This window comes from Sminthopsis crassicaudata, chromosome X (genome assembly GCF_048593235.1).
Source record: "Sminthopsis crassicaudata isolate SCR6 chromosome X, ASM4859323v1, whole genome shotgun sequence".
Lineage (NCBI taxonomy): Eukaryota > Metazoa > Chordata > Mammalia > Dasyuromorphia > Dasyuridae > Sminthopsis > Sminthopsis crassicaudata.
The window spans coordinates 15653635-15678971 of NC_133623.1; the positions used below are offsets into that span (position 1 = coordinate 15653635).

General features: G+C 38.7%; 1 protein-coding gene across 1 annotated transcript; it reads left to right on the plus strand.

The window, feature by feature from the left end:
- The first annotated feature begins 17485 nt into the window (after positions 1-17485).
- Positions 17486-17887, plus strand: LOC141548996 (sperm acrosome membrane-associated protein 4-like). Its single transcript, XM_074278365.1, has one exon. It carries the CDS (start codon positions 17486-17488, stop codon positions 17885-17887), a length of 402 nt encoding a protein of 133 aa, XP_074134466.1.
- The last annotated feature ends 7450 nt before the right edge of the window (positions 17888-25337 follow it).

Genomic DNA, 25337 nt, shown 5'->3' on the forward strand with positions numbered 1-25337 from the left:
GAAATATGGAATCCTTGCATCAAAGATTCCCAATACAGGTAGACATTTTGGCATGCTTTTCAGACTGGAAAGACTGTAAATATGAGTTATTGCTGATGCTCTTAAAGAGTTCTCTATGGCCCAGAGAAGTTGAATGACTTGCCTAGTATTATAGTCCATATCAAAAGGTAAGACTTGAACACAGGTGTTCCTATATAAGTACAAACAGAATAAATACAGATAAATACAAAGTCCACAAATACATGGTAGTTTTAGAGGGAAAATACCAAGCAATTTGGAGAGATCAAAAGTAGTGCTTCGCTGTCACCTAAAGGCAGAGAGGGATTATACAAGGCAGAACTGAGGAGAGATAAATGCTGCAAAGATTACAAAAATCAGCGTCAAATTAAAGAGATGAGAAAGAAGCTACCCTGATCCCACAATTTTTGCAGGAAAGGTTCACTGAAGTGAAACACTGCCTATATTTTCAAACTTTTTTCTTTGTAATGATCAGTTTTGCTAGGTTTTATTTCTCTTCTTGCCCCCCCCTTTTTTTTTTTTCAAAAATGGCTTTTGTTATAAGAGGCAACTCCCTGGAAAGTGAGAGGGGGTGTTGTTTACTGGGAAAAATTTAGGTGATGTAACAACCAAACCTATGAATAAAATTTATTAAAAAATAGGACTTCTCAAAAGAAGAATTGCAAACTATTACTAACAACCTCATGAAAGAACAATACACATCACTCATAATAAGAAAAGTGCAAAGCAAAACCATTTCAATGTTTCACCTTATACTCAACAAATTGGTAAAAATGTAACAGTCAATGTTAAAAGCATTGTGGAAAGAAGAACATTAATACATTCTTGACGGCACATTCTAAAAATCAATTTGAAATTATGCAAATAAAGTAACTAAAATGTCATACATACATAAGCACATGACTCAATGTAGATAACTGATTAAACAAAAGGCTCAATATGTTTCAAAATATTTATAGCACTACCAAATAGGAACAACAAACTAGAAATAAATTTCATGCCTATTAACTGAAAAATGGGTATAACAAGGTGTCGTTTAAGAATGTAATGGAATATTACTATCATGTTGGAAATGACGAGCATGAGGAATACAGAGAAGTATAGAAAACATATATGAACTGATATAAAATGGATTAAGTACACAATGAGTGCAATGGAAATGGAAAGTACAATCATCACAAAGCAACTAAAACTGAATGCTGCAAATGCTGGGACAAAGCTTGTCCCAAAGGAAAAATAGAAAAAAAAAAAAAAAAAAAAAAAAAAAAAAGATTCTTATGCTCCACTGCAGACTAGGATCCAAAGATATGGATTGTTTTCTATAAGGTCAGAATTTTTTAACATGTTGACTAATTTCACCGAATCAAAGACTGGTGAAAATTCAAGATTTGGGGCAAAACAGGGGTCCTCCTGATACAACCCAAAAAGATCTGAAGAAAGAACGGGGACTAGGGATTAACCACTATGAAGTACCAACACCTCAGTGTTGCCTCTGCAGAAACACTGGGGGGTGGGTGGGGGAGCCCTGGGGCTAGCTGGGTGTGGTTGGAGCCTCTGCAGAAACCACAGAGACTTTCACCTCCAGGACTGTTTGTGGAGTCTGGGTTTGAGCCTGGGAAGACAAGGGAAAACTCAGCTAATTGGGAACACTAGGCCCACTGTATATCCTAATCAATTTTTATGCCTATTTTGGCTGTGTTTCTTTGATGGAGGAAAGATTAAATCAGATTTTTATATAAACACTGAATAAATAGTTCACAGAAGATCTTCAGATTGTCACTTATGCGATGAGTAAGAGTATCCAGATTCAAATTCTGTTTCTGAGAAACAATAATTCTTGATCCTGGAACTAGTGATTCATACTGACAGGGCTGGGACATAACCTGTATGAAAGGAAAAGAAACACACTTCCATATGTATCTAGCCATAACTAACCATAGCTAAGACCTCAGACACTATTTTAAAAAAATTATAGATAATGTATTCATGGGCAAGGTGACATTTTTGTAATGGGATAAAACGAGGAGTCACATTTAATCTATGGCCAAAAAAAGCAGGACTTGCTCCTTTCTCATTCAGATTACAGAGAATACCTGCCTCTATCTAGGAATAGTCTTGAGATTATATACACAAATTCAGCTGATGATATGATGTTGAATATGTTATCCGATTTGGACTTAGTAAATTGTTTTATTCTAGCATCCTGGAAAAAATTAGAGGCAAGGAACACTTTTTCTTAGCCTATGTCATTTTTCATTTTAAGAATAATGTGATTGCCAAGAATACCCTAAGTTTCTCGGCAAGAATAATTAAACAAAATGACAAGAGATAGACCTCTCACAAAGAGTCAATTCTAGACTTCTGCAAAGAGTACTGGCTCTAGAATAAGATAAATTGAGTTAAATACTTTCTCTGATCTATATTAAAGAATCTAAAATTCCTTAGCTAGTCATTCAATCTCCCTCATTTGGTCCTAGATCCTCCTGCATAAAATAAGTGAGTTACACTAAATGACCACTTAGTTTTTCTTCCCATTTCTCTATCTCTGATATTATAATGTTTGCATTTAAAATACCATGTACTTTACATTTAATGAAGGGTATTTGTGGCAAACATTAACTCACCCTTGAGTTAATCACCAGTGAGAATAACTGAGTAGGAAACCATCAAAGAGAACCTGAAAGAGTGTGAAAGATATAGGTATAAGGATAAGATTCTGTAGGTCTCGGCCTCAATCTCCCTCCATGTCCATGGAGTAATTAAGGTACAGTGAGCTATTATTCACTCCTGTTTTGCGGCTGATGAATAACCCTGGGAACAAATATAGTTTAAAGAACACCATGGGGGGGGAGGGGGGATTCTGGCCAAATCCATCAAGGACACGTTATCTATATACTGGAACTAGCTACTCCAGGAGTAAAGCTTCAGTCCTGACAGACTCTGGCAGGACCAGCCCCCCTTCTGGATTTGCTCAAGAAACTGAAGTCAGTATTGCTGGCATTTGGCCACCTTTGTTCCCTGGCCTAGTTAAGTCACGATAGAGCGAGACCCAAATTGGAATCTCCCCCATGGAGAGGACGCTCTGTCTGAGACCCTCCCGGTTGGGACTTGCAGGGCCAGAGGTCTGCCAAGTCCGTGCTTCTCCCACATCAGTGATTTATTCTTTCTTCTCTCCCCCTCTAGTCTATGTACCACTTTGTACTGTACTAGTTATATTAATCATATGATGCATTAAGTGCTTTTGTTGTAAGAACTGTACTGTCAATTCTTGTTTTCCTTTTTTATAATTCAGTGTTATTAAACATTTTTATACAACCTGGTATCTTTGGTATCTTAGGTCTTATTTTGGAAACGAGCCATTCTGTAGGAGCAAATTCATAAACCTTAACCTGACATAATTTGCGTCACGAACAGGATTTGCTGTACAAGATGCCACTTTTCCAAAAGATAAGTTCGGGAGAAAAGAAGATGTATATTCCCGGTTGGGAAGATTTCCCTTATTTGGCCCTGGCCAAAGTTTAGGCCCAGGGCACTGGGACATGTGAGGATTGGGAGTGTCATGTATAGCAAGGATCCCTCAATGCAGGTAACAAGATGTTTGCAGCAAATTCCTACTGAAAAAGGGAAAGAAATGGCAGGTATTTGCAGGAAGGGTTGGTCTTTGTTAACTGCCTACCACACTGTCTGTAGTGATAGGGACTGGGAAATATTAGAGGAAGTGGAACTGGAAAAAACATTTGCTGAGTTACACGGAAAGTGATCTATGTTACAGTGTTGTATGTTACAGTGAAAGTTACAACTTTATGTTGGGAAATCAAGCTGGAAATTGTCAGAACATAGCAGAAAAGGCTGCAGTAAGCGTGGTGCAATATAATATAAGAAGAGGAAAGGGAAGGTCAATCACAAGGAAGGGCACGCTGTGATGGCTTCGGCCCCAATTGACTGGGATCCAGATAAATGGGCTGGGGTATATGGGATGAAAAGTGAGGAGGAAGATTTAGAAGAGAAGGCATGGAAAGCGCAAGAGGAAAAATCCCCAGATGATTTGACTGCATACCCAGTAGAGAGGAGGAGGTTAGAAGAGGGACTCAATGGGGCTCAAAGGACTAAGACCATCACTGGGGAATTTACAAAACAAGAGGTTACCCACATTGTTGCCCACCTCTCCTAAAAGTCAGGAGAGCCCTTTGTTACCTGGGCAGTCTGACTTGGTGAGGGAGGAGCAGCAGGAGTCTGGCTGGACTCCAAAGACTGTGCCAAATTTATTAGTGTATGTTCCAATCCCTTTGTACAACAAGCTTTAGAGACTGCTATAGGAATGATGCTGCCGGAGCTCCCATGAACACTTCCCTTTTGGAGATAGTATGGGGCAGGGCCTGAAGAACCAATAGCCCGATACTGCAATGTGGCCAAATAAAGGGAGAGCTTGGTCCGCTCTGAAAGATGGCATTCAGAGATTAAAAGAGGAGGCCACAAAAACCATTATAAGAATGGGAGACGCTGATAATAGCTCTCCATCACAAACCAGTAATTAAAACTGCACCTCCTGCTCACAAACATATCGTGTTAACCTTGCCGTTGCCAGCCAGGGGAGAAAATTTAGGGGCAGTAACAGATAAAATATCTCAGGAAATTTGGGGGAGTTCCGGCTTGCTCCTACAGGCAGTGATGATTGGTCCATGCTGACTAACAACACTCAAAACAGATTGTCTAAGAGAGAATTATTTACTGCCTTACTAAAAGCGGGAGTGAAACAGAGGAGTCTGAAGGAATTCAAGCCTCTGAAATGTATCAGATATATAATTGATATAGATATTTTGAGAGGAATAACTATCTGACCACCAGAGTATGCTGTAAGAAAATTATGAGCTATGCTTTAAAATTGTCAGCTCTGCTGGACATGTGTAAAAGCTTTACAAAGTTATTTAGTTGTTAACTATATTACGGATCTTAAAAATTTTGAAGAAAAAGAAAATAAAGGAAAGGAGAAAAGAGGTGATTTTACATACATGGGACGAGAAAGACTGATTTGCAGAAACAACTGACAGTTTGAATAGAATTACAATATCACAGGGGAAAGTGTTGATTTTTAAAATAATTTTAGTTGGTGTGTATGTTAAAAGAATTTGAGATGACTGTAAATTACATGGGGTTCCTATCCATTTTTGTGATGGGTATGTTATGTTTATTTGGCTGTCATATGAAAATTATGAAATTGATAATTGTGTAGGGGTTATTATCGAAATACTGAAGCCTGAAATTGTTAAGGGTTACAGATTTGGAAGCATGTTAGAGCGAGGGAAAGGAAAAAAAAAAACAAAAACAAAAAAACATCATGTTGGAGAAGGGGAGGGGTACAGAAAGCTTTTGAGGAGGCAAAAATAGCAATACAACCTGCCTTGATTTATGGCCCTTGAAGGAAGGGCCAGTGGAATTACAAGTTTCTATATTAAATGACTATACAAATTGGAACTTGTGGCAAAAACAAGGAAATACAAATGTCCCATTAGGATTTTGGTTCAGAAAACTGCCCAATGCAGGTTTGAACTACACACCTGTTGAAAAGCAGTTGTATATTGGACCTCAGTAGAAATAGAATAATTGACTATTAATCACAAAGTTATATTAAGACCACAAATTCCTATTATGAGTTGGATTATGGGTACCCCTACTTAAAAAACACAAGGTTTACTGACAGAACTCGTAAATGCATAGGACAGGAACCCTAGTGGAAGGCTGTTTCACATAATCCTGTCACAAAAGTTACATTTGAAACTACTGGAAAAGACTGAAGCAGCCAGTGGGCTGAATTGGTTGTTGTATATCAGGTGATTAAACAAGAGAAAGGAGGACAATATCACCTATTTACAGATTCTTGGGCAGTTGCAAACAGATTGGCCACACGGATGCCTGTATGGCATAAAAAGACTGGGACTTGTATGGGAAACAAGTTTGGGGATATAAAATGTGGAAAGACATATGGGACTGGGCTCAAAATACTAACATTTCAGTTTTTCTTGTAGATGCACATACCAAGGTGAACACTCCAGAACATTGAGTATAATACATACCTAGAAGGTTGGCCAAGATTGGAACTATGCAAATAGCTCCCAAAATTTCTGAAAAACTATCACCCCTGGACAGACAGCTCCACGTAACTGCAGGACATTTGGGACCCCAAACTTCCTACAGGTAGGCCCTTGCTAGGGGAATATCTACCTCTCTTTCTATATTGAGACAAATCACTGATCAATGTGTGCAGTGTAGACAATATAGAGAGAAACCAATTCCCAATACCATACTAGGGAAAATTGGAAGAGGAAGTCTGCCTACACAAATTTGGCAAATTGATCATAGTGGACCCTAACCTATGGGCCAGGGATGTCAATATGCCTGCAATTGAGTGGACAGATATTCTGGAGTACTAATAGCCTGCTCATATAACAGAGAAACCCAAAAGAATGCATGTAAAGCCTTGGGTATTATTAATTTGTTTTATGGTCTCCAATGCAGACTCAAAGTGATAATGGTGCCCATTTTAAGGGGAAAGAAATGGATCAATATTGCCAGGCCCATGATATAGAATGCATATATCATATACCATACTATCCTCAAACTGCTGGCTTAATTGAGAGGATGAATGGCTTATTGAAAGAAAAACTGAAAAAGTTAGGAAATAATGTATTGTCTAAATGGAAAGATAATTTATTTGACCTTTACAACAATTAAATAATCGCCCTGTGGGTGATGGCACTCACTTTCTACAATGATGCCCTCCAATTTGCAAATATGCATGAATATATTCTGAGATTTTGAAGTGTTGGTCATACGATGATTTCTTTACTTTGGCTCCCTATTGAGGGACACCAGGATCAGCTGGATATAACCTGGCTACAGGAGAAGACACCGAACTTGGATCAGGGAAGACTGGCTTCTATCATACTGGTGTAGGAATAGAAATTCCCCTAGGACACTATGGTCAGCTCCTCACTCATTTCAACATAGCTATTAAACAAGTTCAAATAGTGGGTAGAGTTACTGACAGTGATTACAGAGGAGAAATTAGAGCATGGCTCCATAATTTCAGCACTGCTGAAGTATGAAGTATGGCCTTTAAAGGTACCAGAAGGTGTCAGCTAATTATAATATCTTGCAAGACTGTTCAGTGGGAAAAACATGATGGGCCAACTACTACTAGAACTGCCCAAACTAGTGATTTTGGCTCAACCAATATGAAGGCTGGAGCAAAAATATGGGTGAAGAGATACCTTACCGAAGCTCCAAAGGCCACCAAAATCATAGCAGAAGGAAGAGACAACAGTTTGTTATTCAGGCGAGGACACACAGCATTGCATTCCTAAATCACAAGTATATTTACAGGAATGCTTCGTGTTTTGTAGTGTTCCTCGGAACTGGTTCATGGATGGAGAGCTGCTGGAGCAGCGGTAGACTCATTTGACTATGGGATGGAGAAACTCTATCCTACCCTGGACACAAGGCAACTTGACCTGCCCTCCTGATCAGCAACGCCCAATCATGAATCAGATAATGGGACTTGGTGCTGAGCTGGGGGGAGCACCTGTGCAAACATTTTTACGTCTATCGATTAATGACTCAGAATTGCTTAACACCACTATGACTGTGTCCCCAGAAAAGGACAGATACACGACATGTGTCACACCCTTGGCATTCACTACACCACCAAAATACCCATGGATTCAGCGAGCCACGGATGATAATTGTACCCAGTGGAATGTCAGGTGCCCACCTCATGCCCCATAAACAAGACAGATGAGGGGAAATATTTTATGTGTGCTAATGCTATTCCTGTAGTCATGAACCAGCTACAAGCCCACTATCCATCATTAGGATACCATCTTCTTGTAAAAATATGTCTCCAAGAACCAACAAGCATATCCTACATTACCATGTGAGCTTTCCACCTCTCAACATGTGTTCCAGAATAAAACGAGCATGGTATATGATACATGACTTGGTGGCACAGGAACAGGCTTGGGCCTAGTAAATTCAATTGATCTTGAGACCTTGGCCAGAAGACTGCATAATGCTGGACAAGATATATCTCAAGCTTTGACAGTTAATGTCCAATGGTTACCAGCAACGATCCTGCCTCACCCACTTATTCTTAATCATCAGAAGCAATTCCTTGTGGTATTTTGTTCTTTCGTTATAGCCAATATTAAGATGGGTATTAGCATAAACTCAGCTTTTTAATTGCACAGTATGTTCTTTGCAGAACATATATACCCTCTTACAAAAGGAAAATGCACAGCAGTTATTGATGGATAGAACTGTTGATTTGTGGCATAATATGTTTAGAAAATATCCCCCTGAGGATCACTGGATTTCCTCCTTTGTGACAGCCCCCAGGTGTGCTGATGTTTCGTGCACTGGCTCCATTATACATTTCATGGTTCACCCTCCCCCTGGAAAGAGCCAGGTTCGGGGTATTCCCCTCGGCTGATACGCTTATTTTGCTTTACCACATGTTACAGGACAGTATACGGATGTGGATACTGTAACCCCTTCTTCAGATGACTGCATTCGTTGCTGTCGAAGCTTTGCTGTGCCATGGTCACCAGGCAGATGAAGCCCTGTCTGTGTGACCTCCCTTTGTGTCCACTGGCTAACTTTTCTGGCGTATGAAGGTTCCTTGCAACTGATATGTGGACCTCCTAGTGATGTTACTGACCTGTCTGCAGGAGGGCGAGTGCCCCTTTCTCTGGTGCTTTAGTGCATGTTTGGTGCCTCCACTGGCAGGGGGATGATATCTGCTTTTCCCCTGACACAGTGGGCGCAGTTACTGCGGACTGGGTAGCCAGACCTCTGTCTCTCCTTTTACAGATCTGTGTCCATGTCCATATCCTACGCCGAGCCCTCTAATCTCTGTTCTCAGATGTCATATCCACATTATAGAAGAATCAGAGAGATCTTGATGAATATCACAGACAAACGCACACCGTGGCTGGCAAATGAACCAGAGCTTCACATTTCCTCACTTCTGATACTCATCACTGTGTCATTTCTTTTCTAAATCTGCTCCTGCTCAGCGAGATTTCTCTATTACAGCCCAGCCCACCCCCTGCTGCTCCTTGCTCTATGGTTAGCACTATTACCAATATGCAATATATACGATCAGAATTCTATACTGACTTTACGGCACACCCGGGGACAGCCTGTGTCACTAAAACCAGAAATGGCCTATGGCCTACATAAACTTTAGGCCGAATGGAAGATATGGGGATAAGGATACGATTACATAGGCCTCTGCCCTCAGTTTCCCTCCTGGTCCATGGGGTAATTAAGGTACAGTGAACTATTATTCACCCCTGTTTTGCAGCTGTTGAATAACCCTGGGAACAAACATAGTTTAAAGAACACCATCCGGGGGGATTCTGGCCAAATCCACCCAGGATGCCTTATCCAAATACTGGAACTAGCTACTCCGGGAGTAAAGCTTCACTCCTGACAGACTCTGGCAGGACTGGGCCCCTTCTGGATACGCTCAAGAAAGTGAAGTCAGTACTGCTGGCATTTGGCCACCTTAGTTCCCTGCGCTATTTAAGTCACAATAGCTTTTTACCCAGATTGGAATCTCTCCATGGGGGATACTCTGCCTGGGACCCTCCCAGTCAGAACTTACAGGGCTGTGATCTGGGATTCCCCAGCCCAAGGTCGGCCAAGTTGGTGCTTCCCTAAATCAGTGATCTATTCTTTCTTCTCTCCCCTCTAGTCTATGTACCACTTTGTACGGTACTAGTTATATGAATCATAGGATGCATTAAATGCTTTTGTTAATTCTTGTTCTCCTTTTTTTATAATTCATTTTTGTTATTCACTGTTAGTAAACATTTTCATAAAACCTGGTGTCTTAGGTCTTGTTGTGGGAGCAAGCCATTCTGTAGGAGCAAATCATAAATCTTAACCTAACACAGTGATTACAATTGATATTCTAAGCTATCTTTACAATTAGGCTCAGGTAATAACCAGCATTAAACATGGTGCCTCCAGCCTTATAGGCATTAAAAATGCTAGTTAAATGATATTTGTTATCTTTTATATGCAGATGAGCTAAAAGCAGAAGGTATTCTTGAGGAAGAAATAAATAACACTGAATGACATACTTTCATCTATTCATTTTTTCCCAGTAAAGTCAAAGATTAAAGATTCTTTGGAACTCTGGTGACCATGTTTGGTTAGCTGGCCTTTTATTATTACAATTTATGCCTATTTTGGAAGCATAGCTATCATACTATGGTCATCATGTCTTTTGGAAACTATCTTAAAGCACTTTAAGAAATCTCATAGAGGGGACAGAGCCAAGATGGCAGAGAGAAGACAGGTCTTTTTTATCTGAGCTGTATTGTATCTGTGTTGTATTTTAAGTCCAAAATTTTAGTTGCTGTAACCAGGAACCATAGGGGTGTCATGGACAGGGCCATTGGGCCTGAAACTCTCCTCAGAGGGAACTCCCCAATTCTTGCCCTGAGGGCAAGCAGGAGAAACACTGGAGGGGAGACTGCCTACAGGGGACAAGCTGCCCCCCCAATGCCCTACCCTTGGGCAGGAGTTTGGGGCTGGGTCATGCTCCCTCTTGCTCCACCATGACAACCCAATAGGGCCTCTTTTTCTGTCTCACTTCAACACTCTGTGTTGAATGCAAGAGACAAGGTCTTCAACTAATAGTGGGAGTATGTGGAAGACTTGAGTGAGAATGGAGAAAGAGGTGAAGAGGAGGACTAAACAAACTAGCCTGCTACAGTAAAGGCCCAAGGGAACTTTGGTAATACTGATAATGTGTCTAGCTAGCATGCTTGTGAGACTTCCTCCAGTTCCTTTTAGTATTCTATAAGTAGGAACAGAGGCTGAGAGTGGGAGGAGTCTGGAGTTGAGATATGGTACAAGATCAGCAATGATTTAACAACTGCATGAGGGATTCAAAAATAGGACACTAAGGAGCTGAAATTGATAACTAGAGGACAGACATTGGAAAGAAAGGAAAATGAATTCAAAGGAGAAGTAATGACCTGAGAAAGTACTAAGGGGAGGTCTCCCAGGAGGTTTTGAAAACAATACCAGCTTTAGGTGAGGTTGAGAATATTTAGTGATTTCATTTACCACTTTAAGTCTGTACTCAAATAGTTCTCATGGTTCTGTGACATTTCTTTATGCCATACTAAAATAACAAATGAATATTGCCTTTGAAGATGCCCATCCTTCTTACTACAAACATTTACTTATGGCTGGCCCTGTTCTCCCATTTAAATATTGTAATTTCAGAAAGGGATCTGATGTCTTAATTTTGAATGACATAAAGACTAGTGTGATCTAAAGTGATATTCTATTAATATATGGGATCTAATATTAAAGACTTTATTCTTTCAGTAGATGTTAATGGTCTTGTTACCATGGCACATTTATTCCTTTAATTTCATGTAAATTTAAATTTTATGATGTTTGCTTCTCTGAGATTATATAATCCTTTTTTATTATTAAAAAGAATCACAATTATGCAAATGATGATATCCAAGGAGACAAGCAGCAATTAACTATGAAAGACAGGCTGTTACTGTACTCCATCTATTCACATGGAATAAAATTGGACTTTCCTTAAAATAAACCTTTAATAAGAAATTTCAGTCAGCACTATTTTTAAAGGCAAGCAATTTCTTGAGAAAAAAGTTTATACTGCTGCCATGATCATTAAACATTTTGATATTTATGGGTTTTCTTAAGTATGTTTTTCTCTATTCCCCCTTGTAAAACAAAAGAAATGGTTCAGCACTTGGGGAATAGGTGACAGGAGAACAAACTCCCCTAGATTTCTATACCTCAAAATATCTCCTTACTATAAAAACTGGTCAGTAAGCAATTTAAAATTTTTATCAAACTAATTTTTTTACTTATAATATTTTAACATCAAGACAATTTTTCATTATGACCATTCAACATTTATGGGCTCATTCTGCACATTAAGGGAAGTGGGGGGCAAGGAGGCCATTGCCATTGCTGCCATGTATAGGTACTGATGTGATATAAGAATCGAGATGTCCCCAAAATGCCAATATTGGAACCCAAGGGCTTAAAGAATGGGGAAAAAAATCATGCAACATATACTGGTTGAAAAATATAGAAATGGGCCTTCAGGAAAAAAATAATAAAGATGAGAAGCAGGACCAAGGTTCTGTTTCCCAAGAGCCCTTGCACATAAGGTGTTTCTGAGTTGATGAAGTGCTTAAAAAGGTTTATACCTTCTAGGTCAATGGACTCCAAAGGTGAGATTTTGGTTTCCAATGAGGCTGTGGTCAATCTGTACTCCCAAGAGGAATGTGCTGAACTCAATAATTGAGTGAGAAGATAGGTTGTATGTTGTCATCCCTGAGGCAGCCCATCATGAAGCCTGTTTCCAATAGAACCAAAGCCAACCTTATCCTCCATCCCCTCCCCATAATTCCCTAACTCCGTCCCTTCACTGGGGGATATGCAAGCTTTCAAGTTTCTTCCTTCTAAATCTAATTTGAATTCTTCAGGTCAGTCATAACCTAGCCAATTCTAAGGTACCCACAACAGTGTGACTCCTCATATTCTCCTGCCCCATATCCAGTCAGTTGCTAAAATTTACCAAATATCCTCCCACACCTCTCACATCTGTCCTCTTCTCTCTATTCACACATTCAGAATCCTAGCTCTAATTAGTTCTCATCAGCACAACTGCAACATCCTTATAATTTATTTTTCTATCAAGTTTCTTCTCACTCAAAATCCATCCTCTACACAATTGCCAGAATGATTTTCCTAATGTATATCTGACCATGTCACTCACCCGCTTAATAAACTCTAGTGGTTCCCTACTGATGTTAGGATCAAATGTCATTTCATTTTATTTCACCTTTCTAAAATTTCTATTTAATGAAAGTGTGATAATGTACATAATTGTTAGTATAATAGTACATGTAAGTTAAAAGTAAATAAACATACATTAGGGTGGAGTGCTTTTTTTTTTTTTTTTACTGATAGAAATTCACAATGAAAAAAGTTGGGCCACTACTATTCTAGCTCAATTGATAAACATTTATTAAGCACTTACTTAGACATTAATTAACATAGTGGCTACAAAGCTGGCCTTCAAGCCAGTAAAATAGGTTCAAGTCTTGCCCTGGACACATCCTGGCTGGGTAACCTATACAAATCGCACGACCTTTCAACCTTGTAGGTACTTCTTCAAGACTAAGTTGTATAGGAGGTACCAACTTACATTAATAGAGGGGATTTTCTCACCTGGGAATCCCTGATAGCAAACAAATAAGCTACTTTAGGTTTAGTCTCTATTATCACCAATTAATGAATTGGTTCTTATCAGACCACATCATCAAGCTCACTGTAAGCTTTTCCCTAAAAAAGTGGATCACTCAGCAAATTCTCCAAAGTGAAGAAGAAAAGTAGAAAAAGCAATCTAAGGCTTGCCTGAGCTATTCTGGAGCTAAATGCTTTCAGCAATACCAACTTATGACCAATGACCCTATGGATGGCTATATGAGATCATGTTTTATACCAATGGATACTCGTCACATAAGAGTTATTGAGTAGAATTATGTTTGTATGACCAGAGATAGAATCTAACAAAATGAAAGGGTCTGGAGGAATCCTCTCCCTAAGTTTTACAAGAGATAAATTTCTGTTTAACAACAGATATCACCACACACACACACACACACACACACCAAATTTCATCCTTACTTTCACAAATGTCTTTTTTCAAGCTTTGTAGCCTGAGTGTAGTGAAATATTGGGGGGGGGTCAACATAAGATACCACTTGGAGGATGAATAATAGCTAACTGGCCAACTTGTCAGTTTATACAGCCTAGTACTAAAACTCTTAATAATGGACATATCTCAAAGAGGAGGCATTATAATCAAGTGATCATGATGGGGGGAACCCTGAAACTGTCCTGCCTTTGGGGTAAACACTTGAGAAACTCTCCTTGAACTCAGGAGAAACTCTCCTAGGAAAGGCCTGCCTCAGGGAATCAAGATAAAGCAGTTTCATTCTGTTATCTTGGTGGTACTAGTTGAGAACAGGACCACTCCCTACTTATCTCAAACTTAAGTAGTCTCATTTAGCTGGAGATTTCTATGGACCCCTACTGAGCTGAAGATTGGCTCAGGACCACTCCTAGTAAATCTTCCCATTCTACTGGAAATTTCTCCTGGGGACAGTAAATTCATTCATTTGAAACTTCAGTCTCAAGTCTTTTTTTTAAGGAGCAACTTTGAGGCTCATTTCTTGGCAGAAGACCTAAAAGCAGTACCATGCCAGGCCAACGGGACTTCTGTTTGGCATAGCTGCCTTGCAAGAACTCCCTGCCTGTTGAGAAGCCATTCTTTTCTCAGCGTTAACCCCTCTTTCTCTCTCTGCCAGGATTTCTCTGCTACACCTTTACTTCTCTGTTAGAACCTTGCCACTGAGAAGTCAGCCTCCTAGCAAAAACTGACTTCTCAGTGCCAATAAACTTCTTTTTGCCAGTCTAACTTTTTGAGTTCGTAAATTCCTTTTACGAAGGACCTGCGTCAACCAGAAGGGGTTCCCACAACTCTCTGCCGTGCACCAAACCTCATCAATCAGTTTCTAAGGGTATCCTAATTCATTAATATTTATCAATTCCCCTAATTTATAATGCTTTACATGATTTTACCATGATGCATACTCTCTCAGAGCAATTTGCAATCTATCTGTACCTCATCTGGTTCCATTCTCATCCATGAACCTTCATAAAGATCCCATAAAAGCTCTACCAAATGTATGGTAAACTGTAGAGTAGGTCTTTTAACACCATGTGAGTTTTAGTGCAGCATTAAAGCTGTTGACCTGTCACCTCTCACTCAGACACAAGAATAATCCCAAATTTAGAGCTATGTAAGTTTGCCAGGACAATGTTTGCATTATAAAACACCAAGGGGCATTGCTGTGTAATTTCTTATACTCTTAGTTATAGTAGTATCAACTTAGGAAGAAAAGAAGCACGAGTGTGAGCACTAAAGGGGTTTACCACAGTCATGAAAACTGTTGGGATCCCAACAGATGGTGAGGTGCTCCAGATTCTCTTTTGGGGAAAAGAGCAGAAGACTTCTGCCATCAGATGTAAGAAGTGAATGGGCCTCAAGATCTACATGTGAAAAACCAAAAACCCTATGGTCCAAACTATGAACTGCAACTGGCTGGACAGTCATTAATACATATATCTTAGACACCATAGACAAAGAGGGGGGGGCGGATTCAGAAATGAATATGAGGAAGAGGCTAAGGTGGACTTAATCTGGAAAACAGCCTGTGTAGTCCTGTATTTAACAATATCTTTGTTAACTGATTAATTTCCAAAGAATTTTTCCTCCCCTCATGATTCATTCATTTTTTAAAGAACTTAAAAAGGAGGGGAAAAGCACTTCAGCAAAAGCAAGAGTAGTTGTTATACTCTGAGAATGTATACAATGCTCCTAACTCCTGCAAACAAAGGAAAACAGGTGAATTCTCTTCTCCCTTGTTTAAGGCCCAACTTAACCAGTTTCATTTTTTATTGTTCTTCTTTCTTTCCATTTACATTAGCACTGTACTTGTCAATAATGTTTACCTGGCTTTGATCTGGCTGCTAACCCTCTGCCTCAGTTTGTGTAAGTCTTCAGAGTCATCAATTTTTTTTTCTTTCTTTTTTTTTTATTATAGCTTTTTATTTACAAGATATATGCATGGATAATGTTTCAGCAATGACAATTGCAAAACCTTTTGTTCCAACTTTTCCCCTCCTTCCTCCACCTCCTCCCCCAGATGGCAGGTTGACCAATACATGTTTAATATGTTAAAGTATATGTTCAATACAATATAAGTATACATGTCCATACAGTTGTTATGCTGTACAAAAAGAATCAAACTTTGAAATAGTGTACAATTAGCCTGTGAAGGAAATCAGAAATGCAGGAGGACAAAAACAGAGGGATTGGGAATTCTATGTAGTGGTTCACACAGTCATCAATTCTTAATGCACAATAATGTTACATGATGTTAAAAGCCCTAAGAATACAAGCAACTTTCATTACTATCTAAACCAAAGGGCCAGGCCTTTTCCTGTACCAGAGAAACACTAGAGGCTTTTCCAGTAAGATTAGTGATAAAGCTCAGATGTTTATTGTTACCACCATTAAAAGGCAAAGTACTAGGAATACGCCTGTTGGAAACTTAGGGAAATTGAAGGTCTGAAGTAGGGAAAGACAAAGTTATTAAAATGCAAATGAGGCAGACATTTAAAACAGGGCCATCATGTTAATCTGTATTACTTGACTATACTGATTTCTTACTGAAGGTGGGAGGGATGGAAGGGGTGACTTGGTGAGCAATGGTATAGAAATTTTTTATTAAAAACCCAGTCCCCCTACATTCATCCTTCCTCTTCCTTTTTCTCGCCTCAGCTGATCTCAAATCCCAGTCTCTCCCAACCCCCCTTGATTAGAGTCAAGAGATTTGGGAGACACTGAATAGACAAAGGATGAAACATTTGGACCAGGAAAGGACAGAGGTTTTCAGTGCTGATGAACTTCCATTTTATGTAACTGAAATTGTATGTTTTGCAATCATTATATAAACTTTATAATGTTAATCTTCTATCAATTACTTCATGATCTTTAACATGTCAAAGAGAGCCAGGGTAGGAGGGGGCGGGGGAGAAAGATACCTTAGGCTTTACCTTCCCCAATCCAAAAAAAAAAAAAAATCTATATTTTTACGAAGAACTGAAAGGATTTTGTGATTGAATACTTTCACTCCCCATTCCCTGCTGAGCATGGAGGGAAGCACATTTTTTTGAGCTGGAGACAAGTCTCTGACCTCACAGTTGCTATCTGTGACCTAAATATGGAATGTCTTTGTGAGGTCAGTCTATTCTAATATATAAGTCCAAGTCAAAGCTTGTATTTCTTTATCCCCCATAGACAGGGGAACCATCAAGGAGCTGAGAGAGGGAGAAGACCTGAGGTCCAGGTAAAACTAGAAAAGGGAACCTCAGAAAAGTCCCTCATCTCTCCACCCCTTCAGGGTGAGAGAAAAGCCCCTGAAAGGAAGCAGGTAGAAGTCTAAGTCCAATACTGGTTACCAAGACTTCAGTCTTCCTTATCAGGCAGTCCACAAAGAAAGATTTTGGTGTTCAAGTACTTCAAAATCCAAAGAAAAGAAAAGGACTGAGCGCTTGAGGGCAAGAGAACTGGTTCCTGTAAAGGTCAAGGCCCAAACTTGGAACCAGAAGTGAAGGTGTGTGAAAAACAACTGACACAGAGAGGGCTGAGGAATGGACCTTTGGAGTTAAGTGAACAGTTAAGAATCTTTAGTTTTAAAGACTTGGAGATTTAATGGTAGGGGGGAAGGGGGACTGAGTTTCCTAGGTTGCCCCGACTTTCCTGACCATGTGCCGCTGCGCATCCATATATTTAGGCCTCGTTCTTATGCTCATCTTGGCCCCCATGACACTAACCAAGGAATGCTACTACTGTGATGTGACTGTGGCACATCACTGTGTGGGTATCCCTATGACTTGTGGGGAAGAAGAAGATTGCTACGTTGGGCGTGGTACAGCTCAGGGTGTACCAGGAATTATAAAAAAGGGTTGTATAAAGGCTATCTCCTGTGGCTGGCCACAATCCATTATCCACCTGGATATAACCTACAATCTGACCACCTACTGCTGTCCAGGGGACCTGTGTAATGTGATTCAACCTCGCCGGGCCCCAAAGCCGCCAGATGCTACTACTGCTATTTCTGTGGCTGCTGGACTTTTACTGGCACTTCTTATCTGCTGGCTGCTGTGAGCTGAAAGAAGAAAAAGGATCCCTTCCTTACCCCATTCCTTATGTCCTATCCCAACCTAGTAATCTCATGTGGATTGGAATAAAGTCAGCAGAGGCAAAAATCTGTGTTTTCTTTTGTGGTATACATACACACACATATACACTATCTATCTATCTATCTATATCTATCTATATCTATCTATCTATCTATATCTATATCTATATCTATATATATCTATATCTATCTATCTATATATCCATATCTATATATATCTACATCTATCTATCTATCTATATATACATATACATATACATATATATATATATATATATATATATATATATATATAGAGAGAGAGAGAGAGAGAGAGAGAGAGAGAGAGAGAGAGAGAGAGAGAGAGAGAGAGAGAGAGAGAGAGAGAGAGAGAGTGTATTTATTTATTTTGTGGTATAGGAAGGAGGGAACTTGTAGCAGCTGCAAATTACTATCTCTGAAGACAGAAGACTTTGCACACTTTTTCCATTTTATAACCTTTCTTCTTTAACACCTCTGTGCCCTCACAAATGTGGGTCTTGAGGTTCTGAAGAAGGGAACAATGCTACACAAACTGGATTATCCAAAATCCATTCCTATTCCCAACCCCATTCTCCTGCAAAGATTCCAAAGGGGTGAGGGTCATTGTTCATTTCTTATAGGGGTGGGCTCTATGGGCCCTCTATGGGCTTTGCCTGCTGTCAATTTGGTCAGAAGAAAGGGAATACAAGTAAAAGAAAAGCAAGGCTTCACTGACAATTACTAAGGTAGTAACAGAAGGATGGGGATAAGGCAGTGGCTCAGGATGATGGAACTGGCAGATATGGTGGCCATCTCACAAAGGTCGAACAGAATGTTAGAGTCAGTAAAGATTTTTATAACAAGCACTAAGAAATGGAAAAAAAACCTTGTAAAAAGGTAAAGGAAAACTATGCAGAGCTCAACTCAAATCCAGATCTTATTAGCATAACATTCAACTAGAAAACTGAGAATTATGGAAAAAAAGACTTTCTACTCTACACCCACAGACTACCTACACTGACTACTATCAACAGATATCATCCTTACATGGATTTTCCTATTTTTGATATTCTAATACCAGTCTGAGTTTCTCATGCAACAATGCTTTTCAGATAGACAGGGAGAAACAGAGAATGAAGTTGAACCTTGGACATCTGATTACCCAATGGGGCTGGGTCCTAGACACAGGGGTCCCCAAGAGGCAAAGGCAAAGGCATGGGATGCTGGAGTCCCTCACCTTAGCATCCTGAACTGCTCATCTAATCATCTACTTGATGGAGGGAACACCACCACCTATGTGACTTTCAAGTATAAAGGGTCCAAAAATATTCTATTAGACTTAATTATCAGACCAGCCCATCATTAGGGTCAGCTAGAGGGACAGGGACACTACTTGTTAGAGATACAGCAGAGGGGGTTCTGGTTTTGGTATGGGGTGAACTAGAAGGCTTCTGGTGTTGATTCACATTCATTGAAATTCTGTGGTTTGACTGCAGGGGAGTGGATAGTAGTGGAGTTTCAGAAAGGTTTAAAAAAGGGGAAGGCAACTAAAATGTACCGTGAGAAGGCTGCCAGGATCTACTTGCTTCTCGGAGATGAAAAGTGCATATCAGATATGGGTCATGCCATGAGCAAAAATATGGAGAAGACTGTGCTGTATGGTTACAGAAAAAGGCAAAGATCCAAGCAGGTGACATTTCTTTGTGACAAAGTACTGCAGGCCTGGAGGAACTGACAGTTCTTATGTCTCTCTGTATGACCATGAATTCTGTTTATCACAGAAAAAAATCATTTTTTTCCACATCAAGCTGAAAGTTTCTATTTTAATAGTTTACCTAAGATGACATTATTCAAAGCCAATGACTTCTACCACGACAAACCATACAAGTGAAAAGTATGGCTGTGCTTCTAGACTCAATGATCTCTGCCTGAAGGAATCACAGAAGGAGCTTACATAGGGAAAGAAGGGCAGTGGTCTAAGGAAGGTCTAGTATGCAAGTTCATCTCAGTCTTAATAACTCAGTCCAGAAGTTATACGTGGTGTCTGTCTATTCAATCTGACCTTCCAAATGCCATTTCTTATTAGCAATTTAATTTATTGGGATAATTACTGGCTCTCTGTATATTGCAACATATGAGAAGTAGATGCTTGGAACGGGGTTTAAAATTTAATTAAGGAATGTTCTATCCCCTTCCAACTATTGGCTACCTATTGATTCTGAATAACATGTATACATTTACAAATGCTAATAAGTATTAATGATGAATTTCATTGAACTCTTTTGAGTCTTAAATTTCTAATAAGAACCATATTCTTACACACCCTTTGGAAAGAGCCATTTATCTTTTCCAATAATAGATTTTAAAATCTTAGTTTGCAGAATGTAAATGTAACTACTATTGATATTAAATGCTTGGTATATAGCAAAAGAGCAATAAATGTTTGCTGATTGACAGGTTAAAACCTGTTTGTATTTGCAAAAAGAATACTCAAAAGATCTTATGTATCAAAACCATATTTTGTGGCATGGAAGTAATTTGATAGCATTCCTATCCATTTTTTTTTCAAATAATTTATATAGTTATCAGAAGTTAATTATTCTTTAAATGTTTGGTACAGTTTGTAAATCAATCTAGTCCTGGAAATTTTTTATTTGTCCCAAGTATCTCCTAACAATTGCTTTATTTCACCTTCACTGGCTGTGCATTAACTCTTTACATTTTTATGTGGGTAATATGGTTCTCTTCTTTCATTTTTATGCTAAATTAACCAATGGCTTGCCTCTTTTATTTTATTTTCTTATAACAAGCTCCTAGTTTTATTTGTTAATTCAATGAGTTTTTATTTCAATTTTATTTAGCTCACCTTTGATTTTTTATAACATCTACTAAAATTGAGAATTTTAATTTTTTTTTCTTTTTCTACTTTTTTTAAATTGCATACTCAATACACTGATATGTTCTCTTTTATTTATGTAATTGTTTAGAAATACAAAATTTTCCCTAAGTATCGTCATGGCCACAGACCAGAAATTCTAATTTGTTGTCTCAGCACTGTCATTTTCTTTAATGAAATTGTTTATTGTTTAGATGATGTGGTTTTTCATTTGCTCATTTTTTTATGATTAGATTATTTTGCCTTCCAGTTAATTCTGAATCTATGCTTCCACTTTTCTTTTCTGAATATAATTTTTATTGCATTATGTTCCTGTGAGAAATGCTGATAAGTTGGGTTTTTACAGTGTCGCAAGTAGTGTGGGACAGTGGGTATCACTGACCAAGAAGTTTTCAGAATATGTGAGTTTAAGGAAAGTTAGGATTCACAGAATGATAAAGTGATCAACAGAAGCCTTGAGCAAACAAGAAATTGGGGGGCTAGGAAGGCACAGATGCATTGAGCCAATCAGAAACACTTTTGTGGTTTTGAGAAAAGCACACACCCCAAACTAGTTGGGGTAAATGACAGGACTTGACTAAATCACTACTGCACCTGCTTAATAGGCTAACTGAATATTAAATGGCATACCCCAGAGGAAGATTTTTCTTCCATTTTTGAACATGGGATGTATGATGGGGGGGATATGTTTTATACATATTAAGGGGAAACATGTAGTAGAAATATCAGAGAGACTGTAACCTGGATAAAATGGACCAATGCACTCTCTGAAAGGAGGGGCTACAGCAAAAGAGCAAGTATAAATGTTCCCCCACTTCTATTCTCAGGGCTCCCTCTTCCCAAAGAGGAGTGGGGCTACTTCAGGCCAGAAACACTAAGATGATTCCTTAAGATTCTTCTTTACCAGAAACTGGAAACTGAGTGGATGCCCATCCATTGGAGAATGGCTGAATAAATTGTGGTATATGAATGTTATGGAATATTATTGTTCTGTAAGAAATGAACAGCAGGATGATTTCAGAGAGGCCTGGAGAGACTGACAGGAACTGATGCTGAGTGAAGTGAGCAGGACCAGGAGATCATTATACACTTCAACAACAGTACTGTATGATGATCAATTCTGATGGATGTGGCCATCTTCAACAATGAGAGGATCCAAATCAGTTCCAATAGAGCATAATGAATTAAACCAGTTACACCCAGGGAAAGAACTCTGGGAGATGACTATGAACCACTACATAGAATTCCCAATCCCTCTATTTTTGTCCGCCTGCAGTTTTGATTTCCTTCATAGGCTAATTGTGCCCTGTTTCAAAGTCTGATTCTTTTTGTACAGTAAAATAACTATATGGACATGTATATGTATATTATATTTAACTTATATTTTCACATATGTAACATGTATTGGACTACCTGCCATCTGGGGGAGGTGTGGAGGGAAGGGGGGAAAAGTTGAAACAAAAGGCTTGGCAATTGTCAGTGCTGTAAAATTACCCATGCATATATCTTGTAAATAAAAAGCTATACACACACATATACATATATATACATATACACATATGTATATATATATATATATATATATATATGTATATGTGTGTGTGTGTGTGTGTATATATATATATATATAAATAAAGAAAAATAATGCTATAAGAGATTGTAAGCTATTTACAATCGCAAGAATCCCAGTATTAACTTAACCTTTTATGTTGTTCATGTGACAAAAATGAACGTGGTCTTCCTACAATGTGGCCTACCCAAAAGACAATAAGTCAACAACTCTGGCAGCTAGATATCTTCTTTTGGCCCTGAAGCAGTAAGGAAAATTAGGGCCCAATTCTCTCAATCTCAAATCACTTCTGACAAAGATATAACTAAGGGAGGGTAAGTTAGGCTTTCTCCTAAGACATGAATATTTAGAGGGTACAAAATTTTACAATAAGAAAAACTGTCCAGCACTCTCTTCTCTCCAATAATGTACTTAGATGTTTTAGTATCAAACTTTCTCCTCTATAAGGATACATATCTGGTGAGGAAGGCATATTGAGATAAATGGTATGGCAATTTTCTTTTTTAAAATTAATTTTATAATTATACATTTTTGACAGTATATATGCATGAGTAATTTTTTTATAACATTATCCCTTGTATTCATTTTTCCAAATTTTCCCCTCCCTCCCTCCCTCTACTCCCTCCCTAGATGACAGGCAATCCCATACATTTTACATGTGTTACAGTATAACCTAGATACAATATATGTGTGTAAATACCATTTTCTTATTGCACGTTAAGTATTGGATTCTGAAGGTATAAGTAACCTGGGTAGATAGACAGTAGTGCTAACAGTTTACATTCACTTCCCAGTGTTCCTTCTCTGGGTGTAGCTGTTTCTGTCCATCATTGATCAGCTGGAAGTGAGTTGGATCTTCTTTATGTTGAAGATATCCACTTCCATCAGAGGTATGGCAATTTTCACGACAGTGGGACATCCACTGAGTCTAAAAGATACTGACTCCTTGTGGGATGGCCTCTCTAATATCTCTTGTATATTCCCTCTTCTCTCTACTCACACAATTTCTACCCTATGTCAGATTATCTCATGGGCTACTATGACTGATTCCCAATCAATATTCCTACCTGAAGTCTATCTCTACTTCAAGCCAACCTTTCCACAACTACCAAATTGCTATTATTAAAAGACAGACTTGATCACATGAGAATATCTATACTATCTCCTCCCATTGCTACTTAAACATCTTTATAATGGTTTCTTATTTTTTTTCCAGGATAAAATACAAAATTCTGGGCCCATGCTTAAATCTGTCCATCATCTGGCTTTCCATTCTTATTTCATGTTATTTACCCTCAACCTGCTCCCCCCTGGCTAGCATTATCTTATATTTGCAAGTCTCCTCCTACCTGAATCTTTGGCTCCACCTGGGAACTCCCCCTACTCCTAATTTATGAGAATTTTTCCAATTTTTTCCCCTGAGGCAAGTGGGATTAAGTGACTTGCCCAGGGTCACACAACAAGGAAGTGTTAAGAGTCTGAGGCCAGAATTGAAATCAGGTCCTCCTGTCTCCAAAGGCAATGCTATATCCACTGTGCCATTTAGCTGCCCCATTTTCCCTAACAATTAATTAACAGGCATTTATTAAACATTTACTATGTGTCAGACACTCTCTGCTGGACAAAGGGCATACAAATAAAATACAAAAAGATAGCTCTTACCCTCAATAAACTTACATTTATGTAATAGGAGAAAGGAAATTTAAACAAACATGTATATACAAGTGACAGACAGAATAAATGGAAGGTCATCTCAAAAGGGAAGTCCTCTCTGTTACATTACCCACCACGGACCAATGACCTCTGCTGCTCTGAGTGGCTCTTTTGTCCAGCATTAAGGATCTGAATTTTTAATTGATGATACTTCTCCAAAACCAGCCCTATCCAAGTTGATCATGTTGCTACTGTTTTGAGGCCCATCCCTGCTTTCCACCTCCACCTCCAGAAGAGTAATCAGATCAACACTGCCAAACCTGACCAACTATTTCCCTTGGCTCCATTCATCATCCCTATTATTTCTCAGTAAAAATTATCCCTCCCTGGACACTGTTTCCCTCTACGTGTACTCTTCCCCTATTACAAGGTAAGCTCCCTACAGAGACTGTCTTTCTTTTTTTATATATATGAAGCCCCAGTGATTGGCACAGAGTAATATTTTCTTGAAAATTAATGTACACATGCATGCATGTGTACTTTGTACTAGTCAGGTTAAAAACAGTTGCCAATTATAGCTAGCACTGGTATAGTTATTTATATAGGTTTGTAAAGCACTTTAAAAATATTACTTTATCCTCATTACAATCCTGAGAAGTGAAATTATTGTTCCCATTCTACAGGTGAGGATAGTGAGACAGACAAGAGGTTGTTCAGGGTTAGTTACTGCACTTCCCAATAGCCAGTCCTGACTCCAGGTCCAATGCTCTATCCACTGTGCAACCTTGCTACATCTTTATGAATTTGTATATATGCTATCTAAGCTATTTTGTTTATACAACAATCTATCTCTTGCCTCCAAATCTTTACACAAAAGTTCTTTCATGTCTGGAATGTAGCTCCTCTTCATTTCCCCTGAAAGCACAATTCAAATGCTATTTACCACATGAGATCTTTCACTCCTTATCTTTTAAAATGACTTTGAATGTATATATCGATGGAGACGTTTTATCCCCAAGTTGCTTTTGTCTTTGAACCCTCCCTGCCCAGTATATAGCACAATGTCTTCTTTTGTTCATTAAAACTTTTTAATTTTCAAAACATATGCATGGATAACTTTTCAACATTGACCCTTGCAAAATCTTGTGTTCCACTTTTCTTTCCCTTCTCTCTATTCCCTCCCCTACATGGCAAGTAGTCCAATATATGTTAAACGTGGTAAAATATATATTAAATAAATATATGCATATATATTTGTACAATTATCTTGTTGTACAAGAAAACTCAATAAAAAGGA